The 27,840-nt window shown below is 37.2% G+C and overlaps 1 protein-coding gene across 1 annotated transcript in view; it reads right to left on the bottom strand.

Annotated features, from left to right (window-relative positions):
* The window catches only part of ZNF804B (zinc finger protein 804B), a 514,753-nt gene extending 487,020 nt beyond the window's left edge, over window positions 1-27,733 (bottom strand). Inside the window, exon 1 of the mRNA XM_077766795.1 lies at window positions 27,626-27,733. Coding sequence (XP_077622921.1) covers window positions 27,626-27,733 — 108 coding nt within the window. The remainder of the gene's footprint in view (window positions 1-27,625) is intronic.
* Between the last annotated feature and the right edge of the window lie 107 nt (window positions 27,734-27,840).

Below are 27,840 nucleotides of genomic sequence, written 5' to 3'. Positions count from 1 at the left end.
GGGTGATTATGTAACACTCTAGAACAATTATATATTTATATTGTGTGTGTGTGTGTGTATAACAGGAATAATTACATATGTGTGGGTATAACTTCATATAATTTACTTTTCATTCACCTATGCCACTAATACTTATTAAATATCTACTAGTAAATATTTACTAAAGGACCAAGCACTGTGCTTGTCATTGGATATAAAAGCAGCAGTAAGGTGTGTGTCTTCCACACTGCCTTGCATAGATCTTTTATTGGTCGACAATGCTTTGTGATATGAAAAATATCAAGTGAAAATTAATCTATTAAGCCAAAGAAAAATATTAAAAATCTGAGTCATTTTATGTATGTATGTATTTATTTATTTATTTAATTTCTGAGAGAGAGAGAGACAGCGTGAGCAGGGGAGAGTCAGAGAGAGAGGGAGACACAGAATCTGAAGCAGGTTCCAGGCTCTGAGCTAGCTATCAGCACAAAGCCTGACGTGGGGCTCGAAGCCACAAACCGTGAGATCATGACCTGAGCCGAAGTCAGACACTCAACCGACTGAGCCACCCAGGTGCCCCAAATCTGAGTCATTTTAGAGGAAGTTACAGAAAATATCTCTGTGATAATACTACTAATTTACTCAGTATACTGTTATTTCACATTTAAAAGATTCTTATAGTGTCAGTCATGAAACTAACTAGAAAATAAGCACAAAGCAAGTAAATAAATTAAATTACTTATATACTTATTTATCTTTTTTAGTGAGCACACCAGAATGAATTTATTTAAATGTAAGTTACCCATCCTGGCAGTAGCCACGTTAGGAGGTTTTAACTTATTTCAGTTACAATATCACTGCTGAAAACATTTTGTGACTTTTATGACAGATGAATTAAGAAGGCTTATAAATCAAAGGGAGTTTAAATAGTTGAGCTACATCAAGTTTTTTTATTCCTAAATAATATATACTCCGACTTGAGTGGTGACCTTAATATTCAGTCTTCATTCATAAAAACTTTTTTTTAAATATTGCATTCACTCTCAAAGGAAGATCTGCTGTCATGAAACATATTAAAAGAATGTGACACGGTCTCTAAGGGAAACACAAATATGATTTCAGTAACTGTTGCATTATTGGGATTCCTGTATAGCTCACTGATATCATGTCTTTAAAAAGGAAGACACTCATGTACTATATGTTTGGGTATATTTGATAAAATGCAGAAATATTCAGACCTTATAAATGTAATTTAATTTGACCAAGTAAAAAAACGTGACTTATTAAAGCTTCGGAAAACTCATAAGGTATTTCTCAAGCCAATGAGAGTTATAGTTTCCCATAAAACTAGAGTACAGAAAGTTAACCCACACAGAAAATGAGTATTTTAATACTGAGCATGTAACATTCAATGTTCTTATAACAATGAACATAGAACATACAACATATAAATATACATATGTGTGTATATATATATATTCAGTAAACATGTGACGTTTAAACTGGTGTGGCCCATGCCATTCTAATTCTTTTATTTTGATATGGATACCTTTAAAGTAAACGGACAAGCCAATGCTCTTATGTTCGTTTCAGAGTAACCAAGGGCTTTCGGGAAGGTTATAGTTTTCATGAAGGTTAACTAAAATAATGTTATTTGTAAGAAAAAATCCTCCCAGGGTGATTTTAAAATTTTTACTGTCTTCATTTTAATTAAAGAGGCATCTGGATTCCTTCATGGAGAATTATTGCTTGATACAAATAGATTTTTACATCCAGGGACTTTATCGTAACTTTAGCGACACAAAACCACATTTCCATTCAGTTAAACCTATTCTTTAGAATTCCCACAACTTCCACGAGGAAGTAGAAATGAGACAGCCCATCACCAACTTTGAGATTATTTCATAGTGGAGAAAACGACTTAATATAGAATTAGAGTTCTCCCCCTTGTGGCCAATTATGTAAATTTCCAGATTATCTGCTGACGGGATTTAAGCAATAAACCGCACAAAGTTGTTCAGAGAATATAAAGGGGACCTCCAAAGGCAATTTTCAAATGTCTGCTCCTCTTCTTGTTTGGCAGATAAAGATTCTGAGACCCAAAGACATGAAGCGTTTGTACACAGTGAAAGCAAGAATTGATCACACAAGTTTCTTATTTCCACTTCACTAATTTACATAATTAGCTGTGGTCACCGTTAGGTTAGGGGGGCTGGATTTAATTCTGAGTGGTCTCTTCACTGCTGCACATTACCCTCCTGTGCTCCCCCCCACATACTGCCTTCTCCAGAGGTCCCACTGCATTGCCACAGGTGTCTCCATCTCCATAGGCTCCAGATGGAAGGCATCCTTCTCTGCCGCCACACTTCCTTTGATCCCCTCCCCCACCTGTACTCCCTGTTGCTAAAAAAGGGACCGCTCTCCACACAGTTGCCAAGTCAGAAACTTGAATGTCATCCTAATTTTCTCTTCCTCCTTTTCATCACTGACAGCCAATCAGTCCAAGCCCCACCCTCTTTCGACAGAAAATATTTCTAGTGTCTGGCCTTGTTTTTGTGCTCTCCTTTGGGAGCTCCCTCACTCCAATCTCCACTTCCTTCTCTTTCTCTTGCTAGTCTGTATGATATTTCTGTCAATGTCCTCTGTGTTGAACTGGCTTCAGAACTTGTAGTGCTGTAATTTGGTTCTTCACCTTTCAACAGCTCAGTCTCCTCACCTATAAAATGAGTGTGACCACAGTATCTACATTATAAGATTGACTGGGGTCTGTTGCATGAAATAATGGTATTATAATCCTGGCATACAGTAAGTACTCAATAAATGTTGTTCCTCCAATCAAAATTCCTCAATGACTTCCATTTCACTTCCAGGATAAAACACAAAATTCTGGCGTCTGGGTGGCTCAGCCGGTTGAGCGACCAGCTTCGGCTCAGGTCATGATCTTGCGGTTTGCGGGTTCTAGCCCCACGTCAGGCTCTGTGCTGACAGCTAGCTCAGATCCTGGAGCCTGTTTCAGATTCTGTGTCTCCCTCTCTCTCTGACCCTCCCCTGTTCACGCTATCTCTCTCTCTCAGAAATAAATAAAACATTAAAAAACTTTTTAAATAAAATACAACACAAAATTCTATCATGATCTGCAAAGCTTGGATTCTCAATATTCCTCCTCTCTGTCTTTATCTTTTTTCTTCACTTCACTTAGCAAAATTCTGCTTATTGATCAAATTATATTTCCTCTGTGAAGCCTGGCAAATTCGAGAAACCCTCATTGTAAACTTGAACTAAGAATACCTTCTGGAAGTGATTCAGTGGAACTTTTGTATTTATATGTTACTATTCACTGAGCCAAGTATAGGAACTCATTCCCAATTCATTGCATTAAAAATAAAAATACTCCTTCCTGTTGAAGCATCTGAGCAAGCGACTAGTAAGGTATACAACCTTTATTCCGTATTTTAAAGCTGTTTCCTTTGTGTCCTTTGAGGCCTTGTTTTAGTGGCCGCACTTACCTGTTCTTTGAGAGATACATGCTTAAGAAACCTAATATTGAATATCTAAATTTTCTTGTTATTATAAATGTGTAAATTTGATTCCATTTTGTCTATACACTTCATATTTCTAACCTCTTTCTAAAATACTAGGCCATTTTTAAAGATTCTATTTCTAAAACAGAACATTAAATGCAAAGCCTTGAATTACTGAGAAATAAATGTCTGAATATTGAACATATTTACATTTTACCAAAATGCATTCTAGTGTAATGACCTCCCAAGGGATCTCTCTCACTCATGTCTCACCTTCTCTCTCTGTTGTTTATACTAGACTCTGTTTATACTAGACGTTACTTTTTGAAAGCAAGAGTAATAGGCTACAACAAGATTTATTGTATCACAGATAAAACTACACACCTTGTAATATTTTGATTCATTGATTCTCACTTTCTATCCTATACAGTGACAATTCATGAGCATGTTCTAGCCAATATCAAAATGACAAAATGAAAAGAACATTGTAATGAGAAGACTGACCTTTGTTATGCACTCCATTACCAACTCATTATTTGGCTCTGAACAAGTAATTTCCTTCCTTCTGGGGTCTCTGTTCATCTACATGGTAGAATTTCTCAGCATTATAAAGAAGTCCCAGAGGCCCTTGAACTGTAAAGCAAAAATGTGTCTGAAAAGAAAGACTTATTGTTTTAGATCACGCAGGAGGAGAAGATTAAGATGCTTTTAATAAAATTTTGAAGCCTAATGTCTGAATGAATGAATGTTGAATGAATGAATGAATGAGTGAATGAATGAATCCACCTTACCAAAGAGTACCCATGGGCAATACCCCCATTTTCCTTTAAAAAGTTCATCCTGGATGTATCCATTTTAGTGTAAAGGCGAATGGGAAACTGACAAGCCAGAAATCTATATACTAGAATATGACATGTAAATAGCAAGTTTAGTAGCACTGATGAAATCAGAAGAAACTGTGAAGAGTAAGACATTTTCTTTAAGGCCGATGGGAAACCACTGAAGATTTTCAGCAGGGCATAATCAGACAGGTTTGGCTACTGAGGGAAGAATGGACTGGCAGGGGACATGTTGGCAGACAGCTTCTTAGGAAGGTGTTACAAGTCTTCTGGGAGAGGATGATAATAGTTCCAACCAGATTAATGAGTATGGAGATCGATCTAAGGGGACCAGTTTGAGAGATAATCAGGAGGTAAACATAGGTTATGAGGGAGAGAAAACTGTCAAATATTTTAGGTTTCTAGTTTTTACAACAAGATGGTTGCATTCCTGATGTAGGAAATATATGAGTATAGTGTTTGTAAAGGAAAATGTGCTTTCAATTATTGATATATTACAGCTACCTCAGGTTGGCATCACTTTTGTTTGATACTTTCGTTATTAACATCTTTCGGTGAGGTATAGAGAGTGTGTATCATATTAAATCTCATACTTTGGTGAGATGGCTAAGTACTAATATGCATCTTCTGATATAAGGAAGTAACTTCCGGGAAAGTCAAAACAGTTTGATAAGTTAAAATAAATTAAATCTAAGAGAGCAATTGTCCCAAAGATTATCCTGAGTCTAATATTCAATGCCATGGCTCCCCTTAATATTATACCTGCATTCAGTTGAGCCAAATATAAAACCAGCATCTCTTATTGAGCTTAATTCTTTCCTTTAGGCAAATAAAGCTCATTCAAAACATTAATAGTCGTTTATTGATTAACACAAACATTTATTGAATGCCATGCCATTGTCATTTATTGATATGTATAATCATGTGTTAAGCATAAAAGCTTCCATTGGGCCTTCCAAATTCATTGGTATATTATTTATTCCATTTACAATAAAAATGTAGGTAAAAAGGCGTGTTTTGGCATTATATGGAAAGATCTCATCCTGTTTTAGTTAGTTGTAGGACAACATAACACACACTGAATTTTACTCTTTCTCTGCATTTAAGCATTCAAGTGTGAACTGAAAAACTGTGTCAAACACTTTATCAGGCATGGGGGTGCAGAGGTGCAATGCAAATAATATGCAGTCTCTATCTCCCTCTACTCCGGACACAAAAAAGTTAAAGTTATAGTAATTATATTAATATATAGTAATATATAATTATTGTTATCATCTTGGACATACAGTTGCAGTTGCTTTCTAACATTACCTAGTGTAGAAAATTAGCGGATGCTTCTGACAGAAGATATAAGGATTTCTTATATATACACACACACATATATATGTATACTTTATATATACACATTATATATATATACATATATATATGTGTGTATGTACACTTTATCAGAGGGATGTGCTAAAACCCAAAGGCAAGAAGAGCCACACTGTGTTGGAAGATGTGAAAGAATATCAATAAGGCAGGACTTGAAATACAAATGGAAGCATAAGAGCTGAGATTGGATAGGTAGGCATGGGACCAGATTATGCAGACACTTAGAGCTACATAAGCAATATGACTTCATCTCAAGTGAAATGGGACACAGTTTTTTTTTAATCAGAGAAATGCCATGATTAGCTATGCATTATAGAAGAACCACTTGGAATTGAGAGAAGACATAAGAGTTCTTGGTAACTAGACCAGGTAGACCTCTCAGTTAGGAGGCCAGTACAATAATCAAGATAAAGAGATGAAAGGAAGTGTCTACAAAGATAATGACAATAAGAATAGAATGTGCTGGCAAAAATCAAGAGCTATATATCTTGGTTTCTGATTGAAAGTAGAGAGTGTGAAGGAGATGAAGGAGTCAACAATGAACTGTGGTGCCATTTCCCAAGACAGGCAATACTGGGATAGCAGCAGCTTCCCAGGGAAGTAAGGTGTGCAGGGAGTAAGGTGAAGTTTTCTGTTTTAAACACACTGAATCTGAGGCTTCTGTGCAACATCAATGTTAAACTGCAGTAGAGATTTGGATATGTTCCCCAAAGCTCTGCAGATGGGACTGGATGAGATAGAGATGGAATATCACCACAGATGATGACTGACAGACGATTCAGGAGCAGTGCTATCACTCAGCACAAGTAGATAGTGAAGAGAGAAGACTGTCTACTTCAAAACCCTGAGGACTGTCCTGGGAAGAACAGGGACCCCACAAAGAAGTCTAAGAAGACATTATTTAAATTGCCCAGAAGCAGAGAAAGTAAAGCAGATCAGGGAAGTGTCATGGAAGCCAAAGGAAAAGAACATTTAAAAGAGAGTACTCAACAATATCAATTGTGGTCTCAAAGTCAAGTAATAAAAGGAATAAAAAGTAGATCGAATGACAAAGAGATCACTGGTGACTTGGAACGAGTGACTGGAGACAGAAGCAGAACACATCAAGTCGAGGAGTGAGGGTGGGGTGAGGAAACAGAACAGAGTATAAACATTTCTACAAGCTTGGCTGTTGACGTAGTTGTTAGTGAATCTGCAGTCAGTTTGGGGATTCAAAGGGCCCTCCTGAGATTTTAAACTTTTTACTAAAAGAGGGCCCATTGTTTATTCTGGTTCCAAGAAAGGAATCTGTCCTCTCGTGTGAGATTAACATCCAATTGTGGCCCAAGGAGAAAAGAGTTCTACCCAGTTTTGAATGGCAAAGACCTGGTCTTGTACCTTAATGGTCCTTAGATGACTATTCATACAGTCCTGGAAAAGGATGATTGCTCCATAAACATTTTTAGATAAATGCACTAATCTCTGGGAGAAATCTAGCTACGCAGAAAGTGACTTTAGAATATATATGAGCTCTGATGTTACAGCTCAAACTTCAAGTTATTCCATTGGTGTTTCCATGGTCAAATTTTTATAGTTGACTGCAGATTATGCCATGTGCTTTATCGACTTTATGGATCAACCCCATTACATTTGTAAATTTTGTTCTGACCATTATCCAGACTGCTTCCTTCTTTGCCCAGTCAGGGCATGCTAGGAAATTGCAAATTACAATCAAATCTCAATTTTCCAAACTAATGATTTTAAAGAGCAATAATGCATAATCCAAAATGATGGTGAATTCATGAACCATTTATCTCTGTAATGTATATTCATTAAATTTGACTATAAGTACATCTTATATGTCATTCACAATGAAATGATAAAGCATTTCAACTGAAATGGCTCAAGAGGACTTGCAAGGTTTTCCAATTTCTGTTACTGCTTCCTCCTACATCGTATTGTTTATATCACTCTTCATGTTTAGGTGACTCAATAAAATAAACTAACATACCATGTTTTTTAAGATGGAGGAAATAATAAGCAGCATTTCCTTATTATTGCCATTATCCTCTATAGCTATATTTCTATCTCTCTCTCTGAAAAGTTTCATTAACAAAAGTAATGAGAACAGTATAATGAACCTTCAACAGTGATAATGATCAGCATCTCTATTTAAAATGTACTCTTTGTTAAGTAACATGACTATGATCTCTGAGATATCATAGATTAAGAAAAGACACAGGGGTGCCTGGGAGGCTCAGTCGGTTAAGCATTCAACTTCCACTCAGGTCATGATCTCATGGTTCATAAGTTCAAGCCCTGCATCAGGCTCTGTGCTGGAGCCTGCTTCAGATTCTATGTCTCCTTCTCTCTCTGCCTCTCTCCTGCTCACACTCTGTCTCTCTCTCTCTCAAAAATAAATAAACATTAATTTTTTTTTATTTAAAAAAAAAGAAAGGACACAAATATGAGAACTAGAAGGAGCTTATTTACAGGGTGTATTGTAGTCTCGTCCTTCAGTGATGAAAACGGAGCAAGCAGAGGTTCAAAGCACAGCACTGACTGATGGTAAGGCAAGAGCTAGACATCCATGTCTTGCTTATCCTCTCCGATAAAATTTAATCCATACCTCTACTGCCTTATTCTTGGTACAGAATATTTCCAAAAATCCACATATTATTAAATGATTCCCACCATCTTACAAAGTGCAAACTACATGCAAAAACTTGAAGGGTTTTAAAAGTTTGGCATATTAGCCACATGATTATCAGTTTGAATTTTTAGGGGTGAACAGCTGAATGATGGGTTGTAAGAAACAAAGAAAGTTTTCATCGTGGTTGTTTTTTAACCAGGACATCATCTATGAGTGTACTCAACATTTATCTCTTTTATGGGATGATTTCAGCAATTCCTGTATTCCTTTCACCACCCACAAGGGGAAGTAATTAGCAGTTTGACATTTTCACTTTTGACCTTCTTATACAAGCAGCAAATGTTTTTCTATACTGAAAGTTGTTTAGGGATTTCATATAATATTAAGTTGAAATGAGTACAATATTTTCCTCAAGAGTACTCCTGTCCATAAAAACTGCTTTATGATATAATTCTTATGAGGGCCACTAACTCATGTCTGCTGCTAAAGATGTTTACTCAAGGGACTGTGCCATGTCAGAGATGCTGGAAACCCACAGGTTATAGGCAGGCACATTCCACTCCCAGAAGCATCATTTTTTATCTCTGGCACTACCTGGTTCTCCTTGCTAATATTAACCAAATGATAGTTGTATAAGCACATGTAATTTGTTTGCAAATGACAAAAAGACAACGCTTCCCCTTTCGTTTCATAGAAGAGACACCAAAATATCTCTTTGATCAAGGTAACTCCCAGTTGATTAACAGGAATAAAATGCTTGCATAACTAGAATTATATGTGCATATTTGGAATAGAATTATAGGTTTGACATATTAGCGTGTGCGCACACACACACACACGGGTATATACACAATGCTCTTAACCCAAAGTAGAGAAACCAATTAAGATTCATACAACTGCTCATGTGGGAGAATCAGGGATTTAACGATCAAAGTTTAACAGGACAGTACAAGAAAATTCTTTTGTATAAATAATACAGATCGTTCCTCTACCAGATATGTCTTCCCATCTCCTGTCTGACTCCCATCTGAGAAGCTGCCCATGAAACTTTCTCAGAGTGTCTCCTCCTATAGCTCCTTGTATGGGTCACAGACCACCCTGCCCCTTTACTCGCACTCAAGCTCTCTTCCTTCCCATACACACAGGCTAGACTAGTCATTATCTATCAGCGGCAGAGAGATCCCATTTGTAAGGCAGCAAATGAAGAAGCTGAAATAAGAAACAGACGAGATATCTGGAAAAACCAGAGTCTCCTCAACTCCTGATTCCATTTCCCAGCCCTGACTGATGTCCTAACATTTTCCAACCAGGAATGCTTCCAATACACAATGCTTCTCTTTTGTTTAAGTCAGTTGAAGTAATTTGGTGGTTTTTCTTGTCCTTGAAGCAAAGAATTTCTTAGCAGCCTGACAAATGTTTTTCTTTTCTTTTCTTTTTTAATGTTTTATTTATTTTTGAGAGAGAGAGAGAGAGAGAGAGAGAACAGGGGAGGGTCAGAGAGAGAGGGAGTCACAGAATTTGAAGACAGGCTCTAGGCACTGAGCTAGCTGTAAGCACAGCACCCGACGCGGGGCTCGAACCCACGAACCGTGAGATCATGACCTGAGCCAAAGTCAGACACTCAACGGACTGAGCCACCCAGGCACCCCTGAAAAATGTTTTTCAAAGCAACCCACTCACACAGAGTGCAGAGTTCTAGGTTTCATACTAGAAGCTTTGTGTTCAAATCTCTTATTTTCTGCTGGCTAACCGTGACCTTAAGATAGTTATTAACCTCTCTGAGCCTCAGTTTTGTTGCCTGTAAATTGAACGAGTATCCAAATATTAAGCGAGATAAATCATACATGAAAATAACCAGTAACTCAATAAGTCGTTATTGAAGTCATCAGAATTTAGAGTGTGCTCTGCGAGTCTGCGGTTTTCATAATGCAGTTATGACAACACACTTTGTGACAAGGACATAAGACAGGTCTGAATTCTAACCAGCAGCCTAGGGAGACCTCAGGGATGTCAGGCCAATTAGTCGCTGCTGATATGTAATGCTTCTGCAGCAAGCATCCAGTCGTCTACAGATATTCTAGAAAATCCCCTTGCAGGGTAAAGCACAGGGTTAGTCCTTTGGCAGGGTTTTGCTCCTGCCTTTAATATTTTCTGGCAGAGTCTGAGCTACCCTTTGATAAATGCTTAAATACCAATTCAGACAACTGGACCCTGATGTTAATTAACTTTTATTAATATGTGTTATGAATACCCCACTTATACTCTTCAATAATAATGTGAAGATTAGAAAATCACTCATCATTTTAATTAAATGGCTTAATATACTTACAAGGGAATTTATTATTATTATTTTTAAAAACTCAAAATCTAATAAGATCAAAATGGACTTATGTCGCTTTTATGAGTTTTGTTTCTATTATATGTTTCTAAGAAGAAACTGGTTACTTAATCACATGTACCTGAAGGAATAAGGTAATGACACCATTATGTGTTGTCACCTGACGTACATAAATTGAGTTTTAATATTCATACTTATGAGCAAAATTACTGTATGATAAAATAAGAAATAGTACCTAATAATAAAGAAAGTACATAAACATTTTTATTTCCTCTTATGAAGAGAAATAATTTGGGGTTTTCACCTTGAAAAATTACATTATTTGCAATTTACATGAAATAAAAAAATTCAAAGTATCCATTTCACTCTTCCATTATTATCCATTCTTAGTGTCTTTGGGTTCTGGAAAATGCCTTTGTAGTTTGTGTAACTGCCAATAACTGGAGCTTTTACCACTAGTTTTGTTTTTTTTTTACTAAAATCTGAATATTAGTTAATTATACCTACACTGTGACTACAGTACATATGAATATTGTGCCAAAGTTCTATAAGCTCATTTTGCCAAGTGTGCAGGAACCCAAATTTTACATTTACTTTAAATGTTTTAATGTTTATTTATTTTGAGAGATGCGGCGGGGGAGGGGGGGAGAGAGAGAAGAAGCAGGGAAGGGGCAGAGGGAGAGAGAGAATCACAAGCAGGCTCCATATTCGGGTGGCTTACCACCCTGGGATCATGACCTGAGCTAAACTTGAAGAGTCAGATACTCAACCGACTGAGCCACCCAGGTGTCACTACTTTGACTTGATATTTTCATTTTGACCCACTCTAAGCAACTAAGATTCAATGAATGAATACAAGGATGGCCAAGGGGACAAGAGTTTTATTGAGCGCCTCCTGAACTTATAGACTCTGCAGCACCCAGTTGCTGTCATTTAAGTGGCAGACTATGACTGCCAGGAGACTCAAAGAAAGAGAAACAGTTCTGTGAACCGACAATTTAAATGCCATTATATTGTAATAAAGGGATGTAAAAATCATCATGGTGGCATGCAGAGAGAATAATCAATTCTCCATGAAATGGTTTCACACCTGAGCCTTGGATGCTGAAGGTCATGGATCCAAGCCCAAGCTCTCTTCCACTCAGCAGTTGTGAAATGGGGAGCCTCGTCTCCTCTGCAAAATGAAGTCAATAGTACCACCATCTTAAAATTGTTTTAAAAATTAAGTAAGACACTGTATGAAAGGCTTGTTTCAGCCTAGTATGTCTGACATAAAATGAGTGCTTTTAATCCATTACTGTGACTGTGACCTGGGAATTAGGGAGGTATTTAGAACCCCAGGGAAGCTTCATGGGGGATACTCAAAGGAGTTACCAGTGGAAAAAGGAGGAGAGAGAATAAGAAAATCACAAAACCTTCCTCTGCCTCTGAGTCACAAATCAAAGGAGCATTGGTGAGTGGCCACTGGTTCACTAATTTCCTCTTATTAGTGCACACAATACACTCATGGACTCCTTGTTTAAACTGCACATTCCTGGCCCCACCCCAGGCATTCAGAATCTATCAAGTCTAGTCTGGGGACCTCAAAATTATGCAGTTTAGCCCCATTTAGACAACTGAAGAAGAGGTACTCTATAGGCAGTTCTACCTCAATTTTACTACAAGTAACAAAATTGCCATATTTGGCTCGTAATTTAACAGTCTTATCATTCATCTTTATATTCTAGAATCAGGAGAAAGTGACACATATATACACAAAAATGTACTTACTACTGATTGCATTTAAAGCAGCCAACATGATGGCCTTTCTCTAGAATATTCATATTTTTAACCTCAATTTTTAAAAAATGAATCATAATAACAAAGGTCAGAAATGTCCTCTTCTGAGACATTTGTCATATAGGTTTATTTGTATACTGTGTGTTTTCCATCCTACACTGTAACTTCCATTGAGGCAGATGACATGGGCATCGGATTTGCATCAGAAGCTCCACCAGTTCACACAATGCCAGACAAAGTTAATCAAGAAGCATTTCGTTTTCAGAAAAATGGACAATGTTTGCATTCTTTGGCAGGAGGAAGAATGGTAGAAGAGTCACAGGGCAGGGTAGACTGGAGAAATATTTAGGAAGTACAATGAACAGGTGTACCAATCTGATGACGATTTAAAGGAAAACACTCTCAAGCTTCAAACCTATGTTGTTGGATGCATACTTGATGGAAGATTTAGTTTTAGAGATTATGTGTCTGAGATGTCCATGAGAGATACCAACCAGTGAGTGACGACACATGTATAGGAACCTAAAGTTCTAAGGTGTGGTAAGTAGGATAATGGCCCCCATCGATGCCCATGATCAAATTCTCAGAACCCAAAATGCTATCTCACATGTCACAAGGGTCTTTGCAGATATGATTAAAACTAAGAACCCTGAGAGGAGGAGCGATTCCTGGAAAGATAGGCCCAATCTAAATACATGTGTCTTTTAAGGCAAAGAGTTTTTTCCAATTGTGGAGAAACAGAGAGATGGTACCAAGAAAAAAAAAAATCTTGTTGGTTTTGAAAATGGAGATGGGTAATCAGAAGCCAAGGAATACAGGCAAATTCTAGAGGCTGGAGAAGGAAATGGATTCTGCCTTAAAGCCTCCAGAAAGGAAGGCAGCGAGCGGTTCCTATCCCTTGATAGGATTTTAGTCCAATGAGATCTCTGTATGACTTCTGACCTACAGAACTAAGGAATAACAAAGCCAGTTTTAAAGCTATTAAGTTTATGGTTATTTGTTAGAGCAATAGGAAATTAATATATATGAGGTCTGGGTAGAACATAAACATTTGTACCCATTCATCAGATTTCTGTGTAACAGATATAAAATAATTTCCATCCTTAGTTAATGTCCCCCCCCCCATCTTAGTTTCTGCAGTCTTAAAGTACGTGGTGTAAATGCAGTGCTGGGTATTTCTCTGTTGTCAATCAGCTCTATACTCAGCATTCATACTCTCTTCTGGGACTAGAAGCCCCAAAGCTACAGCTGACCCTTGAACAACGCAGGGCTTAGGGGCTCTGGTTCCATGCAGTCGAAAATCTGTACCTAAGTTTTGATTCTCCCCAAAACTTCACTACTTCTGTTGACCAGAAGCCTTATTGATAACAACGAATGTATTCTGTACATTATATGTACATACACAAATACTATATACACATATAGACAAAGCAAGCTGGAGAAAAGAAAACATTATTAGGAACATCATAAGGAAAATACATTTATAGTACTGTATTGTACTTAGCAAAACAAATCTGTGTCAACATGGACCAGGAACTTCAAACCTATGTTGTTCCAAGGTCAACTGTGCTAGCTGGACACGTGTAAACTGCATATCCCTAGAGCCCATTGCCAGCCATTCTGGGTAGGTCTGCCAATGGAAAGTGCTGGTGTGAGAGTGGAAGTTAGGAAAAGGAAGGAAGCCATGAGTTCCTTTCACCTGCTTCTGCCTGAAGCTGCCTTGGCATCTCAGCATTGCTGGGTTCAGGTAGTGGTGGCAGCCACACCACGCAACTGCTGGCCTCTGCGACACAGCACCGTGCAGGCACCAGCCACTCAGGCAGGGAGGCCAGCAGAGAGAGGACCCACAAACCCTTAGATGCCCACAGAGCAGAACCTTTGGTGGTTTCAGCAGCAGCAGCAGCAGCAGCTGGAGAACCAGAGTAAGGTTTCCAGGGCGTAGGGAATACAGTCTCCTTTTACTCCTCCAGCCCCCAGGGCTACAGTGACTTCCTACAATTACTCATCTCTGGGTATCAACAGCACCTTGCCCTTTGACTCCTGCAGGCCATTCAATACAATTGGGGAGAATTCCTTGAATTGTAAACCCTCTGCCTGAAAAGCTAAGAATGGTTTCGGTCATGCTGACTAGACACTGATACAAATGCTTTTTGCAACAATGATAAACAGTGATTGAATACTTTCTATATGTGCTAAAAGGAGAATGCATGTGTCTAAGAACTTGTATCTATCCACAGACCTTAATATTTGCTCATAATGTGATCTTATGTTTACCATACACAACCCTTACTCACATACTAATATTTCTTCTTTTCAAATATTTTACTGTTAAAGTAGGTTTTCACTGGGGAGAGAAAGCGATGGACCAAAAAACACCCTATTGGTTCACTGGAATATCCAAAGTCAGTGAAAGATACTTAAACACAATAAGGAGGCTGGATGCTTATCAGCAACGAGACAGCAGCTTTAGATGAAATATCTACCCCTAATAGAAAAGAAGAGAAAAAGATTCCTTCCACAAGGCGGCAAGATCATAACAACAACTCATCTACCTAACTCGATTTGCTTTGACAAAACAACAGGAAAATGTATCATTGTCATGAATTAAAGCTGTATCAGGAAAGTAGGGCGCACTGAGCATTTTCATTAGGAAAGTTGTGGAAACACGGAGCTGCTATGGGCAACAGTCGTGTTTAGCACAAAGGTAACTAGCCTCCAAGCCCATGCTTGTCCTCCCAAGAAGACAATTCTAGTGAAGAGCAATCTGACAGGGTTGTCCAAAAGAGCAACAGTTTCAATAAATTGATGTTAAAGCGCCAAGCTCTCAGTCAGTGCTGAAAACATTTTAAGGGGTCGAGGACACCTGTTTGTGACAGAACACGCCAGCTGCTCTAGGAGAAGCCCATCGGCTGTCATTCACTGTGCACTTACTAAGTGGCCGATGCTGTGCTCAGCATATAATATTCATTCGCTCGCTCACTTCGGACAATGGCCCTAGAAGACCATAACATCACCAGTGAGCAAGCTGAGGTTCAAAGTGGCAAAGCAGTCACATAGCTAGTTGGACCTGGAGAGGGAGTCAAAACAGGACAGGTCAGTTCAACTCCAAAGTCAATGTGGCTTCAGTACTTCTCTACATTGATGTAAGAAGGGAAAATGTCCACGCTCCCACCCTTAAACTGTAGGGGTAGGAGGGATACATGCATAAAATAAGACAAACTACATGCATAAACAACACAATGAAACCCTATATGCAACACAGTTGTTCTCTTCAAATTTCAAATAAATACAAAAACATGTAACCTTTGTCACCAACTAGCACTGGGAGGGACTTATCTTTTAGGGGGCATACATGCATTTCAGAGATCTAAGGAAATGATTATTGCCTTGGGTCTTCAAAGTTATTATATTATTTGTCTCTAATACCTTTGATCAAATTTCCTTAACAAAGACAAAATGAGTTTCTGTAATAGATTCAAAACTTTCTTTAAAACTTCCATTTTCCTTTGCTTCCTTGCTGGAAATGTTCTACACCCTTAAACAAGGAAACTCTCCTGTGGCCAGACTACCCCAGATTACCCTTAAACAGCAAAGAGAACTATTTTGGGTGAACTTTAAAACATGTAATTCCTGTGTATATATTCCTGTGTATATATCTATAAAGTGAATTCTCCTTATAAGAAAGGGACTAATTATAATTAACTTATTCTACAAGTAACTACATCAATGATGATTCAATTCTGGTACTCTTATGTTCTTGTTTATAAATCATTTCTGAGTTTGTAACAACAACAACAACAAAAGCCATGGTTACCTATCTCATTTGGCACAACTCCTAGGAAGTAATTAGAAGTTCTCAAGTCAGAACTACTTGAGCGTATCTAAAATTCTGTAGTGAGATTAAAAGCCGCATTCTTACCCGAGATGATTTCCTCATCTCCTTGTTTTGCCTCTCTCCCAGGATTTCTTTTGAACAAATTATACACATCATAGCTTCAAAAAATAAAACTACAATCCGAAAACCACTTGTCAAACATTAGTGAGTTGTTTCCCAACAATGAAGGAACATATCTAGAGGTTGCAGTTCCTTACCACTCTTCACCAAGCACAGCACCCATCAAGATCAGAAACTGAATCCTAGGACTAGCCTGATTTTCATGACTTAATGAAGAATTTACACTTTTATATACCTAAATTTTTGTCACATAAGCAGATCACACATTGTATTCTAGTTACTGTCTGTTGGGTCTAATTCTATGATCTTCAGATTAAGTGATGCTCGTATACTGTATAAATCCATCTAAAGCCACTCTCTATGAATATCTTTATGCCAATTATGATCTCTCCCTAGTTATGCTTTCTGACCTGTTCTGTTCCCTGCAGATAACTGGTTTTCTCCATCACTTTCAAAGGTGGAGCCCACCCTGATGATCAGAGAATAACAGCGTATATAGAACTGACTGTGGCCTAAACACACACACACACACACACACACACACACAAACAGCAAAGTGATCTACTATTGAAAAGAACACATAAGGTAGGTTTATTACTCTTTATTTCTTCCTTCTATGATGATAAACAAATCATCAGTGGCTGTCACCAAAGATTTTCTAGCAACATCAGACAGAACTCTTAAAATCATACTATAAGGCAAATGGATACTGGAAGACGAGCATTAAGTTTTATTGAAAATGTAGGGTCAGTTCTTTACATATATTTAAATTCACTGAAATTAGGATTGATTAATATAAGCATTGTTTGGGTTTTATCTGTAATCCTCTTTGCAATAGTCTTGTTTCCATAGTAACACAAACTTGTATTTTATCCCCGTGCATGCACATGAAATTATAACAACTTTTGTAATAAAGTTTCCACATCATTTGCACATAAATTTCATTTTTTATGAAAAGTCCAAGCTAGAGGTTTATTTCCTTGAATCATGTATTGTTATCTTGCCACTAAATACATAATTCACATCTCCCCTCAAATAATGAAAACGCACCACAGCCATCCCTAACCATTCGCAAGAAATTACTGAATCTACATGATGGTCGGATCTTTGAATTTCAACATGTGATATTAAGGAAAAGATGATGAAATACTTCACAGATGTCACCCTGGATATAATCCATGTGTTTTATTAGCATAAATCCATTCATTCTTGTCCAATCAGAATTCTTTTGTTCATTTGTTTCAAATAGTTAACAAGTTTGCTTTGGTCACTCAAAGTGATGTAGAAAACAAAGCAGCTGAAACACTGTGGAGTGCCTACCCTGACCCAAAAAGAGGGCCTTAATTCAATGGTTTGCTGGTGGCTAAGCTGCAAACATATGTGTTCTTTACTGAAATTCATTTTGACATCATTTAAAAATATAAGGCAGTTTATAATCTGGTGTTCGGACTTTCACTGCCTTTGCGGTAGGTGGTACTTGGAAAGGGGGACATCTGGGGCTTCCAGGGAGGTGTGATGTTCTCTGTCTACATCTGAGGCATGAAAAAGCTGTACACTTATGATCTGTGACAATCTACATCTTATGTTATTCTTCAACGTGAAAGTTAAAAAATAACTTTCCGTTTAGATACCACTGTGTCTAACATAGCAAATGTTGGGGATTTCATGAAATTATAATCATTACTTCAATTGGTCCCATCACTTTTTATTTAAAACTAGTGCTTTGCCCCTCCTAGGAGCTTGCAAGTGTCTAAATCAAAGACTAAGGAAATTAAGAAAGATAGCCTTAAGATGTGCCTTTGAAATGATCTGGCTTTTGTGTTCTTAAGTTCATCTGCTGTAAAGATGAGGGATATGATATAAAAGGGAACTATCTGGGGAAGTAGTTGAAAGTGTGGACAGTATTTTTCTAAATGTATGATAATGTTTTACTGAGTTTGCCATCTTTCCAGAGTATAAAAACCGTAACTATGTTATATTGTAAACCTGGATTACATTAAAAGTATAATAAATAAAGAACTTCGAGTTGCAGAAAATTCAATTAATGTATAAGAAAATAACGCAAACAATGTACAGGGAAGATTAGTTAGTTCTCACAAATTTTTCAGTCCTTTACATGATTTCACAGTGAAAAACCATGAGCTGTCTCTGAATAGTTGAAGGGACGTCATGTCCAAGACAGGGGTAGATCTATTCTCTTGCTTCCAAAGGGCACAGTGAGGAACAGTGACTACAAGCAAGAGGGAGACAGAGCTATTTGGATAAGAGCAGGAGGAGACTCATCCTTGATGACATTAGTTTCACAAGAGAATCAGTCACTTTGGTGAGCAGAGGCCCTCCCACCACTGGAAATGTCCACCCATGTTAAGAGTGGTTGTATTAGCATCCTGTGGCTGCTATAACAAATTACCACAAATTTGCTGGCCTGAAAGAATACAAATGTATCATCTTTCAGTCCACTAAATCAAAAGTCTTACTGGATTAAAATCAAGGCACTAGCAGGGCTGTGATTTTTCTGGGTGGCCTATGGGAGAATCCATGTACGTGCCTTGCTGAGCTTCATTCTTTGACTTGTGGCCACTTTCTCGGTCATTAAAGCCAGCAGCATACCATCTTCAAAGCTCGCTCTCTGACTCTGACATTTCTGCCTTCCTCTTAGAAGGGCCCTTGTGATGACACTGGGCCCATCTGCATAATCCAGGACAATCTCCTCAACATCCTTGCTGTAGTCACATCTGCAAAGCCCCTTCTGCCATGAGAGTAACAGATTTGAAAGTTTTAAGGATTCTAACACGAACATCTTTGGGGAGTTATTATTCTATCATCATGACACAATTTAAAAATATGTAGTGGGAGGTTATACTAGATTGTTAAGGGCCTTCCCAGTATTAATATCCTACAAATGATGCAAAGAAATCAAATATCCATTAACAAGTGTTAAAAGTTTATTTGTGTAAAGAAACTGACCACACAGGAAACTGTATTCTTTCCATCCCAGGTAGTATTACTATCCCTCCGTATGTCCATCACAGACGGCTAGATATTTTAGCTAAAAGTCATTGTTTAGAAGAAGGCCAAGCTTCTTTTATCGATAGTGGCCACATTTTGACTGATCCAAGAAACACAAAGTGCTAACAAAACGTTGGAGAGTGTGTGACTAGTAAGTTCAAGCAATGGGAAAGTATCGGCAACAATGCAAAAGACACCCTGTGGCTGCTCCAGGATTGTGCCTTCTCAGGGGCTACAGTGACCAGTGATCAGGGAACTATTGTCTCTCTTTCAAAAGAAAGAGAAAATGATAGAGACAGAAAGAGAAAGGAATGAAGAGGAGGAGGTGGAAGGAAGGAAGGAAGGAGGGGTGGAAGGAAGGAAAGAAGGTAGAGAAGAGAGGAAGTGAGGAAGGAGAGAGGGGGAGTAAGAGAGGAGACAGATAAGGAAAGAAAAGGTGTAACAATCATTGTTTTTTCTCATTATTGTGCACTACTAAATAGGAAGGGAATAATCAAGTTCCTAACTTGAATTCATTTCTCAGAAGCTATTAAATATGTGCCAATGAAAAATACGGCTTAACTAACTCATGTACAAATTTCTTCTATTCATATATAGCCAACCTTCAGTCTCTTGTGGCTTTTAACAAAAATGTTCTGAAATGGTTACATGGAATAAAGCACTCTGCAATTTGGATTAATAGGAAGTATTAAATTATACTTGAAGCAATTGACCAAATGATCTTGGTAGATATTAAAGTGAGAAGCATTGCCACGAAAACAGTGACCACTTAATCCATCAGTATAACAGCATGCATTCTAAAAGATTCTGACTAACTAGCTTGGGGAAAAAGTCTCTCAGGGAAAGTTTTCTTCATGGAGCTACAAGCAGGACCAAAGGGAACTATTTACACCAATTAAATTTCCACTGAAATCCCTTTTTTTTCCTATTAAAATCAATAATAAACCAGAAGTAGTGCTTAGTTCTGGGGGTTAATAGCAGATGTGACCCCAAGGGTCTCACATCCCATGACCAAAATGGAGACCAATAAACAACTACAGTTCAGTAATAATCAAGGTGAGCAATGGATGTGACGGCAGCCTGCAAAAGAAGCATTTGACTCATGGTAGGGAACTCAGTGTCAACTCACATGAGGACCCAACTCTTTAGTTAGGTCTGAGAGGATATATAAGACATGGCCCAACTAATGAAGACAAAAGAGGATTTGTGCCAGAAGGAACAGAATGTGCAATGGCATAAAGGTCTAGAAACACCTATTGTAGTCAAGAACTCTGAGTAGTTTGGTATGGCTAGAGCATAATAGGCTCAGGTGGAAAAAAAAAGAGTTAAAACTAAAGATGCAGGTAGGGACTGGATCATGAAGACCCTTGGATCATCCAGGGACTTAGAACATCTTAAAGATAATGTGAATGTAATCAATATGACCACCAGTGTATCTTTCGGCTTCACATTTAGATGAAGCAATGCAACAGGAAGGGTCAGACTTAAGTGGAGCTTCCATCCCCTTCAATATTCAAAAAAGGGGTCCAACGGTTATTTTCTGTTTAGAATATTATATTTATTTCATTCACAGAGAGGAAACGCATTTTGCTTTGCTTGCCAAGAAAAATGTTAGGGAATCTAATTATTCGTTGCAAAATGGAGATCTGGCAAGGACACATGTGTGTGTGGGGAGGTACTGACTGTATTTGTTGCTCAGGAGGCAGATAGGACAAGTCAAGTGCTGAGTAATAGCTGTGGGAAGGTGGGCAGGGAGGAACACTGGGAAGTAGTTCTGAATGGAGATATGCAGGAAGCTCTAAATGCCGATGGTGAACAGAGAAGAAACATGTCTGCTTGGACTGGGAAGCAGACAGAATGGTGTGGTGCTTACCATTGCAGGGGTTTGTAGCTCCGGAGATAGACATATGTGCCAACATTTATGCATAAACCAAAAAAGATATTGAAAAAATTGATAATCATGTTAATGAAAGGAATAAGGATCAATGGCAAGAGGAATAACAGGGAGGGGAATGATTGTTTAAGGAAAAAAAACCTGGCAGTATCTGTTTCAAAATAAACTATATCCTGCCTTAACACCCACACTAAAGTGAAATAAAATTTGCCAAAAGAAATTTGCCAATTGTCAAAGAAAAAATTGGCAGCCCTAATTATACTTGCTACAAATGAACAAAATGAATGCTCTCTATTCCATGAATCGTGGTCAAAGCCATCCAATACAAAACCCTGTGTGGCATCCTTATATTTAGGGATTCTATATTTTATTATTTATTTTTAGCCTGACTTACTTTCACAACAGAACTAAGTCATCTGAAAGAAACTTTGTCCATTAAAACTATAAAATATAAATTTAAACAAATGAGAGCCATGGAAAATAAAATTAAAATAAAGGATGAACTGGGAAGCGGAGATGAGCAACACCATGTTGCTTTGAATGCCGTCACCAATTCCCATGGCTTTGTTAAGCCACAGATTTCTCTCTGAGTTTCCTACCAGCCGAAGAAGAAAAGAAAAAATAGCTAACTCTAATAGTGTCTTTATCTGTGAGGAAGAGTATATTATCAATTTTTCAGAAGTATATGTTTAGATTTCAAGTACCAAATTTGAGTGAAAGAAGGGATTAGTTCAATGCATGTTATCAGGGTTCCGTCTCAGGAAAAACAAGATCATACCTTAGTAAATATTTCTAAAAGCCTTTTTTCATTTCATATGCTATGTAATGTTCTTATGCATTTTTTGTTTTCAATAAATTAATAAGGTACAAGTGAGAATACTCTCTAAGGTATAATGTAATTCATCTTTCCAGAATCTCTCTTCAAGTTCAGTATGTAGTCCCAATGCAAGAGAGACTATGGAAGTTGGAAACTGGTATATTTGTATCATCATTATAACTACACTTCGTCATGGAAACATATCAAATATTTAATTTCTCTCTCCACACCTTATCCGCTAAGTAAACCTGACTCACAAAATCTATCTACAAAAGGCTGTCACCTGTCATTTTATAAGGATTACCTGAAAAACTGTACTTGTTAAAACCAAGATATTTTCAAGCAAAGTAGCATTTTTATTTCAATTTTGATTCAAATTACTTTCTACAAAATATGTATGTATATACTAAAGAATTATTCTGACAATGTGCATTTTGAACAAACCAAATTCACACTGAAATCCATGCACTTCATAAAGTTATTTGAAATATATATAATCTTCTTGCCCCTTGCTCCCCAAACAGCCTAAAACCTACTGACATTTCAAGCTCTGTTAACATGTAACACATGTAAAATATGCATCATAGTGCCTACACATTATACACCAAAGTTTTCATAGTTAATCTTTCCACCATGAATGATTAAATTGTATATTAAATTCCATCTTAATTTAGCCTACACATGATGCCAATATGTTTTATATTTAATTTGTCTCCAAATTATAGAGTAGAAATTTAAAATAGAGGTTATCTTAATAGTATGTCTAAAAGAAATCGAAGGATTTGATCTATAAAATATTAATTATGAAATAAATGCAGTATAGTTCTACTGAAAGTCACAAATTATAGCACTCAAATGCTCATTTGATTCTTCTTACCATGGGAACTTTCTAAAGGCAGATAAACACAAGTTTAAGATCTAGAAAGTTGGCACTTATATTGAAAGCATAAATGCCAACTACAAGTTTCTGGAATCAGTTGAAAGAAGAAGAAAAGATTGAAAGGGCAATGAAAAGAAAGGAGGTTACACACTTCATAAAAAGTATCACTCTACCTAAGCTTCAAAAGAGTGGTAATAAGCTAAACATGTACCATCGATCAAATATACAACTATGAATATTAATATTTATCACTTGATAGCCTGAGTCATACTATCAAAGACACAAATAAGTAAAAAACCATAGTCAAATCTAAATTAAGACAATATTTTTCTTTTTTAAAAAAATTTGATGTTTATTTATTTATTAATGTTTTATTTATTTTTAAGAGAGAGAGACAGCGTGAGCAGGAGAGGGTCAGAGAGAGAGGGAGACACAGAATCTGAAATAGGCTCCAGGTTCTGAGCTAGTTGTCAGCACAGAGCCTGATGCAGGACTCGAACCCATGAACCATGAGATCATGACCTGAGCCAAAGTCGGATGCTCAACCAACTGAGCCACCCAGGCACCCTAATTATTTTTGAAAGAGAGAGAAACAAAGCATGAGCACGGGAGGGGCAGAGGGAGAGGAGACACAGAATCAGAAGCAGAGTCCAGACTCTGAGTTGTTAGCACAGAGCCTGACGTGGGGCTTGAAGTCATGAGCCATGAAATCATGACCTGAGCCAAAGTTGGATGCTTAACTGACTGAGCCACCCAAGTGCTCGAGACAAAAGTTTTCACTACAAAAATAACTAACAACAAATTCAAACATATTTTTGACACTCTATGGAGAATATTATTTGTTTTACTGAATTCAATCATGGGGATAGAAGAATTTAGAAGTTCACACACAAAAAAATGAATACACTTGTAGATTGTTTTCTTAATAAATACTTCAATTATTGTAACAAAGTTTTACAGTTAACCTATTTGATGGTAAAAGACTTTCTAACATAATACATAATGACTTCTTATGTTTGAGCACCAATAATAATGTATCTGTATCTATGTGCCTGTGTGGATGTAGACCTGTGTGGGGGTGCATGTGTATCTCAAATAGATCTTTTAAAGTCATCATTCAGTCATTTTATTTCAAAGTTGTCATAGAGTGGGGGATAAATATTCTAAATTGTGAGCACACGTAAATTTATTTTCTAACATTAGAGACTTTTACCATTAAGTACTATGTAATACTAAATGGTATACAAAGTACTATGTAATACTCTGTCATTTTTCGTTTCTTTTCTTTAATGAATCCCTATATTCAAAGTGACATAAACTATTTCAAATCAATTATTCACATTCTAATTAGGATGAAAAGCAGTATGCTATTTTTTTCATATCAAGTCTGGATGAACAGATAAGACATTTGCATGTTTTTACTTTGAAGATAGGAGCTGAATTTCACTCTAGGATTTCCAGTTTGCTGATCTGTGAACACTGTTTGGGGGTAAAATGCTTTATTTATTTCTCAAGTATCCCACTATCTATTACAAGAACTCCATGTAATGATTCAATGTGTTCTAAATGAAATTATTCAAAGTAAAAATGTATATGAATATAATTCCCCTTATATGATCAGTTTAATGTCATATGTTCAGATTCTACAGACATGTGATTTGAACGTGACAAATGTATATAACCACATTATGTATATAACTGAAGAATTCTCTCTAGAAGACACCAAAATGTTAAATTCATATTATCCAAGCATATGTGTGTGTGTTTGTGTGCATTTTATATATATATATGTATGTATGTGTATATATAAAGAAATTATTACATCAAAAAGGAAATGTGGCTCTTCTTCTTTCTATAATGAAGTTACAAAATACTCTCATTTGATAACTGTGTTATGTGCTACTTTTTAAAGAGCTCTATTAAAACAGGAAAATATGGGTTCATATTGAAAGGGAGGACACTTAGAAGAGTAAGAACCAAAGTTGAAATATCATAGACCTTAGTAAGAGTGAGTTAAATCAGCTAACGGTGTCCCAGTCCAGAGTCCCAGATAAACTGAGTCTCAGTGAGTTGAAATAATCCAAGTCAATGATGTAGAGGTCAATTTGAGACCACACTGGTACTAAATTTGAAAAACAAACAAAAAGTTATTGTCAGAGTAGAAATGCGTTTTGAGAAAAAAATTAATGATGGTATCTTATGGATCTGTGAGTTTAATATTTATGTTGATGAAAAAAATACCAATAAATTTAGGTCAGCCTGAAACTAACTAGGGTGTGTGAATTGCTCAATATAAAAAACAAAAATGATGTATAACTACAGTTTTTAGCTTCATGCTTCACAACTCATTAATAAAGAAGGCAAACATACACTGTTCTACACTAGGAAACTCTTACTTAAATGCTCAAGGGACTAAGGTCCAGAAGGTAGTGACCTGTTTTAATTTAGGAAGAAAGACTAAGTGTCATGTAATGTGAAGGCAATGACTTTTCTCAAAAACCTGCCTGTGACAGAGAAGGAATGAACATCAATTTTTCACACACTGCCTACCTCATGTGAGAAACTACTGAAACCTTGAAAAGGCCATTCAAATTCCATAGTAAAATGTAAAAGAAGACAAAATAAATCAGGTGTAGGAAGCCCATATACAGACTAACTTGGATATTTTTAAATGATGCAAACGTAATTTAAGCAGACTCAAATGTGTAAATATTGAAGAGAACAATCCCAAAGTCAAAGTGTAGCACCTAGATAAAAGTAAATGAATTAGTATTTTAGTAAAAATGAGCCCAGCAGTGAATAAGAACAGTGTCCCGTGTGTGTGAGCACCTGCTTAGCCAGCAGAGCCATGTGGATTATGGGCTGTCTTGTCACATCCACACTCATGTGTCTAGTCCCTGGGGCATCAAACAGGCTTCGGGGAAACGAATGACCAATAGTGGAGGAGGGAGGACACCTTCTGACCATGTGACAGAAATTTCCTCTGCAAGCCCTTTAGATTTCAGAAGATTAACATCTTATGCTAAGCAACTTAAATAGGACTGAACAATATAAGAACTACGAAATAATTCTTCCTTTATCCTGTGAACTACTAAGGCATACATATACTATAAGACACTACCCAGTTCAGATCTCCATAACCAAAGAGAGGGTTTTGGAACACAGACACAGAGATTATCGAAGCACTGGAAAATATAAAAGGTGGAACATTCTAAGTTTTCAAGATGAAATGAGCTTAAAGAAAAATTTGATAGATTTCAGTTTGCCATAAGGAAGATTCTGACACTGTGGGTTTTTAAACATTAAGGTTGTTTGCTGAGACTGCAGAAACTCCAATCCTGAGAATCTTTAAAAATAGAAAGGATTCCGACCAGCTGCTCAGAAGGATTGAATGTGGACTTCATTCAACTAAAACTCTCCAAGACCACTCTAACCCTAAGAGTTTAATTGAAAGTGCCAACATAAACGGTATATTCCATCTAATGCTTTTGTTCAGTACCATGTAATTGAGGGGGTCAGAGGGATTACAGTGGATAAAAACACACGAGGCAATAGTTGTCATAATTAGGAGTCTTAGTGATACCTTTGGGCACTTGGACTTTCTGATTTTAAATCTCTCATGCAAACCACATAGCGCTTAATCAAAAGTTTATATTGCAGCTTTGAATAATTTATGCTAATGAAGCACAAAACCATGATGAAAAGTACAAAAAGTAAATAAATAAAAATCAGGCAACTTAAGTTTTCACTCCTTGTATCGTACAGACTGAAATACTGGTTTTTATATTAAACTAGAAACTAGTTCTTAGTCACTTATTAAAAATCCAAAACTTTAATATTTCATGACATTTTGGAAACACATCTGAATCCGTAAAACATTAGTCTAAAGTATGTAGCAATTAATAATGTACTGAAGTCATAGAGTCTGGTCAAAATTATTTTACAAAAAAAAAATACTTGAATAAATCAAATAGTAAACTAAAGGGACTAGTATACTAAGTTGAGCAATCACTCAAATTGCATATAAATACATTTGTTCCTATTACCACAAACTATGCACTTCATCTTTCCACAAAGGACTCGGGCTTTTCTGAAAGAGCCTATACAGTCAAGCATTAGATTCAATAAACTCTTAGCATCCAACACCTTTCCGTTTGCCAGTACCCTGATGCAAATTCTTTAAAGAGTTTATTCTCTTATAAAGTAACAGCAGCATTATTTAACTAATCCCAACTAATGACTTCACCAAGCATGGTTATAAAGTGCCACTCAAACTTTCTACACTGCCCAAATCAGCAGATTCATAGAACTTGACATGGAACGCAGGAGCTACGTTTACAGTCCCGCAGTTAACTGCATTCAGTAAATATTTGCATCCACAGCACTATAGATGCTAATGACTGTGATGTACATATACACATGTAAACACACACCCCTCCCTGTGTAACAATCTACCAGTACACTGTAAAAACAGACATAATGTACTTATGGGTAAGGTAGATATCCACCACCCACCGACTGTACCAGGACAGTATCTCTTTTTGTTTATCTTGATTTTGAACGTGTGTGTGTATGTGTGTGCGCGCGCGCGTGTGTGCAGGTTACCGGAGAGGGAGATCCGTTCTTGCAGAGGGGCCCTCGGAAGACTCCTTTAATGCCCCGGTAGTGCCCATTGCTGAGATGTCTCGAACTGATGACCAGGTAGCAAGCCATGTGGGTCCAAGCAGGAGGCGCAGCGTCTCAACTCCTCAGACGCCCAGCCGGGGAAATGCGGGCTGGTTTTTCAGCAGCAATTGTGACTGCCACCTCCCCAGGAGAAG

The sequence above is a fragment of the Crocuta crocuta genome, unplaced genomic scaffold, assembly GCF_008692635.1.
Source record: "Crocuta crocuta isolate KB4526 unplaced genomic scaffold, BGI_CrCroc_1.0 scaffold165, whole genome shotgun sequence".
Taxonomy (NCBI): domain Eukaryota; kingdom Metazoa; phylum Chordata; class Mammalia; order Carnivora; family Hyaenidae; genus Crocuta; species Crocuta crocuta.
The sequence above is the reverse complement of the archived record's forward strand: the minus strand, read 5'-3'. Positions and strand labels throughout refer to the sequence as shown.